The sequence below is a fragment of the Tarenaya hassleriana genome, unplaced genomic scaffold (assembly GCF_000463585.1).
Source record: "Tarenaya hassleriana unplaced genomic scaffold, ASM46358v1 Cleome32, whole genome shotgun sequence".
In the NCBI taxonomy this organism is placed as follows: domain Eukaryota; kingdom Viridiplantae; phylum Streptophyta; class Magnoliopsida; order Brassicales; family Cleomaceae; genus Tarenaya; species Tarenaya hassleriana.
Window position 1 is genome coordinate 196,730 of NW_010966372.1, and position 7,654 is coordinate 204,383.

A 7,654-nucleotide genomic window follows, 5' to 3' on the forward strand; every position below is an offset into this window, starting at 1 on the left:
CGCGGCGGCCGTAACCGTAGTCTTCCAGCGACTCCGGTGACACGGAGATCCTCCATCGCAGCTGAGGAGATCGCCGGCGAAGGCGGAGGAGAAGCTACGGTAGCCGTTGATCGGGATGGGTCCCACCAGGAGGTGAGCCTGCATCATTTTCCCTTCTCACGCATTGACTCCCACACATTCACTCCTCTCTCTCTCTCGTTCTTCCAAGGGACTGTGACGGAGGAGTGTTAACGTCACGGGGGGGAGGGGGTTAGAGTTGTTCTGTTTTCTACTAATTAACTAATCATGTGGTATTGCGGTAATTTCACATAAATAAATAAATTGTTACTTTTTTTAATGAAAAAAATCACACATCGTTGTCATAAAAAAAATCACGTTATCGTCGGAAGTGATGTCTGAAGGGCTCAGTCCATGATTGCTATCACCCTTTTCCCTCCGACCAAGTGTCTTATCACTCCATTAATGTCGGTTCCATTTTCCCAGGCACAATGCTACCCAGAAAATCATACCACAAAAAGAAAGGAAAAACGATCTCAGAGAAACGTTTTCTCACATTGCTCAAGGTAAATTGTGATCTGAACTTCAATCTTCTAGGGTTTCATGTGTAACGCCGTGGATAATCCCATTTTCTTTTCTTTTTTTGTTCTCTTTTGCTGTACCAATTGTCTTTTCTTGTGATTTCTCTTCATGGGTTTCGAGGGAATTGTATGAAAGCTAAGCAATTTCTGAATCATGAGTCTAAAGGGTAGATGCTCATCCATTATTTTATCTGGTTCGGGCTATGGGTTATCTTGAAAAGGAATTTGCTTTCGTCAGATCTTTCAGTTTTGTGAAAAACGTGGCGTAAGGGTTTATCTATTGGAATTCTGTGTCAGAATTACCATACGTTCTTTTTTTTTCCGATTCATTAGCTTCTCTCTAGCCTTTAAGAACCAAGAATCGTGACAAAAATGCTTTCTTTTCGTCCTACTTTCTGGAAACAGAAGTGGTGTCTTGGAGTTAAGCCTTATACCTTCAATGGGTTCTGAATATCACTGTTCATGTTTATGTGTTTTGTATGGCTCTCCAGATTGGATGTGCCCCTGGTGGTCTGTTTGTCGAGTTTTTGGCGATAGATCAGAGCAACGGGTAGGAGTTTGAGGATGTCGACAGTTGGATTATTTGAGTTGAATTTGTTGGCTGCGTTCATATTGGATCCTGGGTTTCAATCGAGGAATCGTGGGTTTGTGAATTACTAAGAGAATCTAATGCAGATTGAAATAAAAAATAATCTTTGTCAATGATTCTTTCATGCTGAACCAGAAGGGTTGCGTTGTATGGATTACAGGCCTCAGTGGCTCAGGTTCATATTCTGAATCCTCTACAATGGTTTCTGATCATACTGTAACAGCCAAAGACCTTATTCTTAATCAGATATTGTCTGCCTTGCGACAGAGATCTTGCATTGTCTGGTCCTCTAACCTTCTTGTGTAAATGGCTTCTACCTATAACCAAACCATTCAAGTTTATTCGAATGCTAGAAACTGAGTCCATTCTGTATAGAAACGATATTCACCTTCTCTGCAATGTTGAAATAGATCGCCTGACTCAAAGCTCCAAACTTTGCGCAGGTAAAAGCACATTAGCCTGCTCGCTTAGTAGAGAGCTTTACTCCAGGGGAAAGCTGTCATATATCCTTGACGGTGATAACCTGCGTCACGGATTGAACAAAGATCTTGGTTTCAAGGCTGAAGACAGAGCGGAAAATATACGCAGGGTCGGTAAGTATGGTGTAACATTTGTCATTCTATCTCAAGATTATGTTGGTTATCCAGTTAATAGTTTTCTTCTGATGCTCGTTATCACGCATTCTTCACAATATTATGCAAATACACATTGGATTCGAGTTCGAATAAACGAAGAAGTAAGGTAGATAAACCTGTTGTTTCCAAAAATGCAGGAGAAGTAGCGAAACTCTTTGCAGATGCTGGTTTGATCTGTATTGCCAGCCTCATATCACCGTACAGAAAAGACCGAGAAGCTTGCAGGGCCATGCTGCCCGACTCATCTTTTATCGAGGCAAGCGATTTGGAGCCTTGCTCTTGGTTTCGTTTTCCCCCCCCATCGGATAAGAACTCAACGTCCTGATTCATGTTCTTCCATGTATCTGCAGGTTTACATGAACATGTCCTTACAATTGTGTGAAGCAAGAGATCCCAAAGGGCTATACAAGCTCGCTCGTGCAGGAAAGATCAAAGGTGATAGATACTATCTCCAAACAAATCCTTGTGGTTTTATTGCTTGACTAAAAAAAATTCGAAAAATTCATCGAAATCGTCTGAGCAACAAAAGAGTGATTCTGTACGATGTGGTTCAGGTTTCACCGGAATAGACGATCCTTATGAATCACCATTGAATTGCGAGGTAGGCTTCTGCACAGAAAACATGACAGAAATACGATATTATCCCCGTGAACTTAAGTGTGTGTGTGAATCTGGTGAATGAAATGATCAGATAGAGCTGAAAGAGAAAGAAGGAGAGTGCCCTTCGCCTGTAGCCATGGCCGAGGAGGTCATCTCTTACTTAGAAGAGAAAGGGTTTCTTCTGAACCAGGAACCTCCTCCATTGCTGTGAAGACCTTTTGAGAGCTGTTTTGGTTTCCGATTAATATTCTGAAACGCTACATGAACTCTAGTGATATGCATTTGCTTTCTTCTTCTTTCTGGGTACTCATTCTGTGGTCTGATTATGAATTCCATAAAGTCTGCAAATTGAATACGCAAACCATCTCATGGGGACGTTGGTCAAAACGACGTAGTTTTGATCCGCGTTTTTCTTCAAAGCAGCGAGCTTTTTCATTTGCGGCCAATCTGAAAGCTTCTCTCTTTTTCTTGTTCGCGAACAACTTTCTTCACAAAGACGAAACTCCGGCGAGAATTTTCAGAGAGAGGGAAGATGGTGATGAACAGCGGGATGGTGGCGGCGACGGCCAACGTGTCGGCGGATCTCTGCCAATACATAGCTTGCAATCCCGAGAGGCTTCCGAGAGCCACCGTCCTCCGCCTCCTCTTCTGCCTCCCTCTCCTCCATCTCCGCCGCCTCGCCTTCTCTCTCCGCTCCTACCTCTGCTTCGACTCCGGCGAATCTCCCGATCCTCACTCCGATTGAACGAATCTTCGCCGATCGTCGTCTTCCCTTCTTCCGTTGGATTTTGATTATTATGTAATTAATTAGTGTGTGATCTCTTATGGGTAAATAAAAAAGATTCCAACTTTTGCTTCTTTGTGTCATTTGCCTGTCTCTAATTTCTCGACCGGAGGTTTGATAAACCCAAAGATGTGCAAAGATATATTAAGGAATTAATTTCAATGTAATTGCACAAAGGTTGTATTTTTTAAAATAATTACGAAATAAATGTCAAAATGCATATCCAAAAATGTTTTTTTTTTCGGAACCCGAAACCAGAAAAACCAGAAAACCGAAATCGAACCGTATTGCGAAGCATTCGTACCGAAGAAGGTCGCTTGGGGAAGAAGAAGGAAGAAATGAAGTCGCTCGTGGCCCATCATCTTTCGTCCCCTTTGATTGCCACCGGAATCGTCCGTACTTGCTTCCTCCGCCGAACATCCATCTCCTCCGCCGTTCGCCGCCGATTTCATCCTCTGGTTATGGCCTCCGCAGCTCAGTCTTCCTCCCAGGTGATTCGACGGTTTCCTGCTCCGATTTCGGTGTTGGTTTCTCTCTTCGAGTGAATTCGTGCTTTGGTTTCCGATCAAATCAGCGTCTGTGAGTGTCCATCGGTGACTTGTCTGTTTCTGTGCCGCTTATTTGAGTTGAATTTGTTGGCTGCGTTCATATTGGATCCTGGGTTTCAATCGAGGAATCGTGGGTTTGTGAATTACTAAGAGAATCTAATGCAGATTGAAATAAAAAATAATCTTTGTCAATGATTCTTTCATGGATCAAAGAATAGATAATAGAACTCTGTACAAGGCTTTACTTTTTTTCTGCTGCATCCAAGTATGGTGGAACCATTGGCTTGGGCATCAGTGAATGGCCATGAATATGGATTGACAGGTTTCATCTTGATTTCATGGTCTTTTGTTATCAGGCTGCACCGCAGGGGAGAGTCAATAACGATAGCACAGACGTTTTTCAATTGATTCAAGCTCATCAGGTTAACTAACATGACTTGCATATTTACACACAAGCTATATGGACATTGTATATATGCTATTTGATTCTCATCCACACATTTGAAGGCAGCCTGATTGAATTTGTTGGGCATAAAACATATGAATATAACGGGGTTTTCCGATTTCCAGGAGAAGGCTGCCCGTCTTCCACCAGTTGAGGAAATCAGAACTTTACTTGACCGTAGTGTCCGTGGAATGCTTTCAACTCTTTCTCAGGTCAGTTATAGGGATTCATGTCATGCACATGCTGGTTTGATGGACTGAAAATTCAGATAATCACACATTTTTTTATAATCAACCACTTATTATCACAACCTTAAACCTAATACATGTACTTATGAGTTCCCTGGCTTCTGATTATCGGTTTTCGTACGTCAACGTCATCTCATGTACCATGAATTTGGGTGCAGAAGTATGATGGTTATCCGTCAGGGTCGATGGTTGATTTTGCGTGTGATGCTGATGGATCTCCGATACTGGCAGTCAGTAGCTTGGCAGTTCATACAAAGGTTTGCTGCTGATTAAACAGAATTTGTTTACTTCACATCTTTGCTGCATAGTTTATCGTGGAGATTTTCTGCTGTCTGCAGGATCTGTTAGCTAATCCAAAATGTTCATTGCTTGTTTCTAAAGACCCGGAAGATAGGACCGACTTATCAATCACCCTTCATGGCGATGCAGTGTTGGTAATTCTTATGACTATCTCATGCCTTATGGAATGTGTATCTTTCTGAATTTTCAGTCCTATATCTGCTATTTTCACTTCATTCAGCCACAGTGCTAGAATCATTGCAACTAGTTTTTCATGTTCCGGATGTTCTATTTAGGTTTCCGAGAAAGACCAAGCTGCTGTTCGGTCAGCATATTTGGCCAAGCACCCCAATGCATTCTGGGTAAACATCTTTCCTTCTATAGGAGTATGAACAAAACGCCGTTCGACAAATTTTACAACTCTATTGAACCTTTTTTTCATGGCCTTGTGAAGGTTGATTTTGGAGACTTCAGCTTCATCCGTATTGAACCGAAAGTTGTCCGATATGTTTCCGGGGTTGCCACTGCTTTACTAGGATCCGGAGGTTTCCTCTCTGCTTCTTCATCGTCCCGTCTCTTTGTGTTCCTCTCGTATTTATCTGAACCGTGATTTACCGTCTTGTCCTGCTTTTTCCCCACCGAACCCAAATCACGTTTTTCGCAGAATTCAGCAGAGAAGAGTACAGGGCAGCGAAAGCCGACCCTATTGCTCAGTTTGCTAAACCTGTAACGGTATTTGCCACCATATTCATTTACTTTCCTTGAGCAGCAAATAGTATCCATATATATATACACACATGTGTGTGATAGCTCATTTTCATATGGGTATAGTCTCACATGAATAAGGACCATGGTGAAGATACCAGAGCCATCGCACAGCATATAACATCGGTTCCTGTAAGTAGTAACTATCCTTTCCTTCATTAAGATCTTTCTCAAATTAAGATGGTAGAGAGAAATCATTTCCCTTTTTCCCTCGGCTGTCACTCACTGCTATGTGTAATGTCAGGTAGAAACCGCCTTGATGCTGGATTTGGACAGCCTCGGTTTCAACGTTAAGGTTACTCGAAATCTTTTTGATGTTTTACCGATATCAGCCTCGGTGCATCGGGAATTCCATCTTCTTTTTTGGTTCCATTTTTTCAGGCAACTTATCAAGGAAACACCTTCAAGCTCCGAATCCCTTTCCCCAGACGTGCAGAAGACAGAAAGTAAGACAACCTTTGTATCTGACCGTTTTCATTGCGTGTTTCATATGAATATATTCTTCCCTTAGCTTTGAGTGAATCTTTTTTGTTTTTTTTTTTTGAAATTTCTGTGCAGGGACGTGAAGACTCTGATAGTGGAGATGCTTCAAGCTGCAAAGTCTGCTTCATCCGCTTAAGTTCGGTAAAGAGAGGTGAGAAACTTTATACTTCATGGGAATATGAAGCTTCAATAGTCCATTTGGGCCGTAATGGGCCTTGAATATGGGCTTGTGGGTCTTATGCCTAGGTTTTGTAAGTATATAATTGGGCCACACTGAGCCCGTCTGACTCATTTTAATTGAAGTAAAACTAAAAAAAAAAAAAAGTAAAATTTCGAAGATATGGTATTAGCATTAGTTTTTATTTGTCTAAGTGATTCCTTAATTTGATACTAAACATATTTCATTAAGGGCGCATTATATATGCATACATATATATATATATACACACAATACACGTGTATAAAAGATATTTGGGAGATCTTGTCGTGGTGGCATATCAAAGGGGATAGCCACTTGGCAAATCAAGCGTCAACAAGACAAGACCACTCACATCATCATAATGCATCTATATCATGAACACTGCCTCCACATATTTAGCTAATTCCCGTATTTATGCATAATAGAATACGTATACGAATACGTGTACGTGTATGGTCCGTATGACTACTACCACTTGTCGCATCAAATCCCTATCAATCCCAAGCATCTCGATTGCGTATTAAAAATATCTTCAAAAGGGCCTCCAAGAAAATTATTTACTTTCCAAACTCGATTTGCCTATTTTCACTTTGCATCATCATCATCATCGTCATTAATGGGTGATTAAAATAAATTTTGTTAGGACTATAGTTTGTTAGTTATACTGTCACACATGCTTAAAATTCGATTAAACCAAGCAAGCAGTATATTTTTCTTGTTCAATCGTTACAATACAATCACGTTTCTCCGTCCATCAAACAACATACATATGCCCCCGTCTTGATACAACAATAGATAATTTACAAAATTTATTTATACGGTCCTGAATTTGTGTATATATACATATACGCACATCTATCATATATGATTGGCATGGAGTTGGTGGGAGACACTCGATCCGAACCGTCCACTTATTTTTAACGGACGGCTGCGATTCAAAGATCATTGTGGAAATAGCCACCAAAGGAGATCTGAGCTCTGACGACAGGGACTCCTTTCATCACAGAGATGGCTTCGTTTAGCTTCGTTGCTTGTTGGACCACTTCCTTCATCCTCTGCGCTTAAATTTAATTGATCATCTCATTATAAACTAATGATTGATTGCTGTATACAATTTGTAACCGTAAGCAATATCATATTTTTAGTATAATGTTCTGTTTATAGAGATGCGTAGAAAACAAGAATCTTTCTCCATCATTAAGATTGTTCACTTGGACACGTAGTCCACCGCCAAAAAGCATCCTTATCCCTTGTGGCATAAAAATATTACGACTTTAATTAATTAATTAGCCAAAAGTATACTTACTTCTTCGCCCAAAATCCCAAACAATTAGTATATTGAAAAACACCCTATGAATCAAATATATAAACTTTATAGATCCCGTATGATTTTTTTACCTTATCATCGCTGTAAATCTGGAACCTAAGCATCTGGTTCTTGTTCCGACAGTTCTTGGTGTCGCTTCCGGACAAGATGACGCATATTGTTGCGGCTGGGCCC

At 40.9% G+C, this 7,654-nt stretch overlaps 4 protein-coding genes across 5 annotated transcripts in view; 2 read left to right on the forward strand and 2 right to left on the reverse strand.

Annotated features, from left to right (window-relative positions):
* LOC104820772 (dnaJ homolog subfamily C member 18) overlaps nucleotides 1–234 on the reverse strand; it is a 2,366-nt gene extending 2,132 nt beyond the window's left edge. Inside the window, exon 1 of the mRNA XM_010551369.2 lies at nucleotides 9–234. Within this exon, the coding sequence (XP_010549671.1) occupies nucleotides 9–147 (139 nt within the window). The 5' untranslated portion in view covers nucleotides 148–234. The remainder of the gene's footprint in view (nucleotides 1–8) is intronic.
* A 1,056-nt stretch (nucleotides 235–1,290) lies between these two features.
* Nucleotides 1,291–2,821, forward strand: LOC104820774 (adenylyl-sulfate kinase 3). Its single transcript, XM_010551372.2, has 6 exons — nucleotides 1,291–1,342; nucleotides 1,611–1,760; nucleotides 1,940–2,058; nucleotides 2,153–2,237; nucleotides 2,357–2,403; nucleotides 2,494–2,821. The coding sequence occupies exons 1-6, from the start codon at nucleotides 1,291–1,293 to the stop codon at nucleotides 2,611–2,613; spliced, it is 573 nt and encodes a 190-aa protein (XP_010549674.1). The 3' UTR covers nucleotides 2,614–2,821.
* Nucleotides 2,822–3,428: 607 nt separating this feature from the next.
* Nucleotides 3,429–6,313, forward strand: LOC104820775. Its single transcript, XM_010551373.2, has 12 exons — nucleotides 3,429–3,677; nucleotides 4,091–4,156; nucleotides 4,305–4,391; nucleotides 4,586–4,684; nucleotides 4,766–4,861; nucleotides 5,003–5,068; nucleotides 5,161–5,251; nucleotides 5,371–5,438; nucleotides 5,538–5,603; nucleotides 5,716–5,766; nucleotides 5,853–5,917; nucleotides 6,030–6,313. Exons 1-12 carry the CDS (start codon nucleotides 3,525–3,527, stop codon nucleotides 6,088–6,090), a joined length of 969 nt encoding a protein of 322 aa, XP_010549675.1. The 5' UTR covers nucleotides 3,429–3,524; the 3' UTR covers nucleotides 6,091–6,313.
* A 523-nt stretch (nucleotides 6,314–6,836) lies between these two features.
* The window catches only part of LOC104820776, a 1,690-nt gene continuing 872 nt past the window's right edge, over nucleotides 6,837–7,654 (reverse strand). The window contains exons 2-3 of one of the 2 annotated variants that reach the window (XM_010551374.2): nucleotides 7,552–7,649; nucleotides 6,837–7,208 (exon numbers count right to left, since the gene is read on the reverse strand). In XM_010551374.2, coding sequence (XP_010549676.1) covers nucleotides 7,089–7,208; nucleotides 7,552–7,649 — 218 coding nt within the window. In that variant the 3' untranslated portion in view covers nucleotides 6,837–7,088. The other variant, XM_010551375.2, reaches the window with a different exon arrangement.

Bases quoted from the DNA above. Each gene is read 5' to 3' on its own strand.
- LOC104820774 (XM_010551372.2), top strand. From the start codon at position 1,291: ATGCTGAACCAGAAGGGTTGCGTTGTATGGATTACAGGCCTCAGTGGC. The intron at 2,059-2,152 runs GCAAGCGATTTG...ATGTATCTGCAG, and splicing joins CCGACTCATCTTTTATCGAG to GTTTACATGAACATGTCCTT. The intron at 2,404-2,493 runs GTAGGCTTCTGC...TGAAATGATCAG, and splicing joins AATCACCATTGAATTGCGAG to ATAGAGCTGAAAGAGAAAGA.
- LOC104820775 (XM_010551373.2), top strand. From the start codon at position 3,525: ATGAAGTCGCTCGTGGCCCATCATCTTTCGTCCCCTTTGATTGCCACC. The intron at 5,439-5,537 runs GTATTTGCCACC...ATATGGGTATAG, and splicing joins AGTTTGCTAAACCTGTAACG to TCTCACATGAATAAGGACCA. The intron at 5,604-5,715 runs GTAAGTAGTAAC...GTGTAATGTCAG, and splicing joins AGCATATAACATCGGTTCCT to GTAGAAACCGCCTTGATGCT.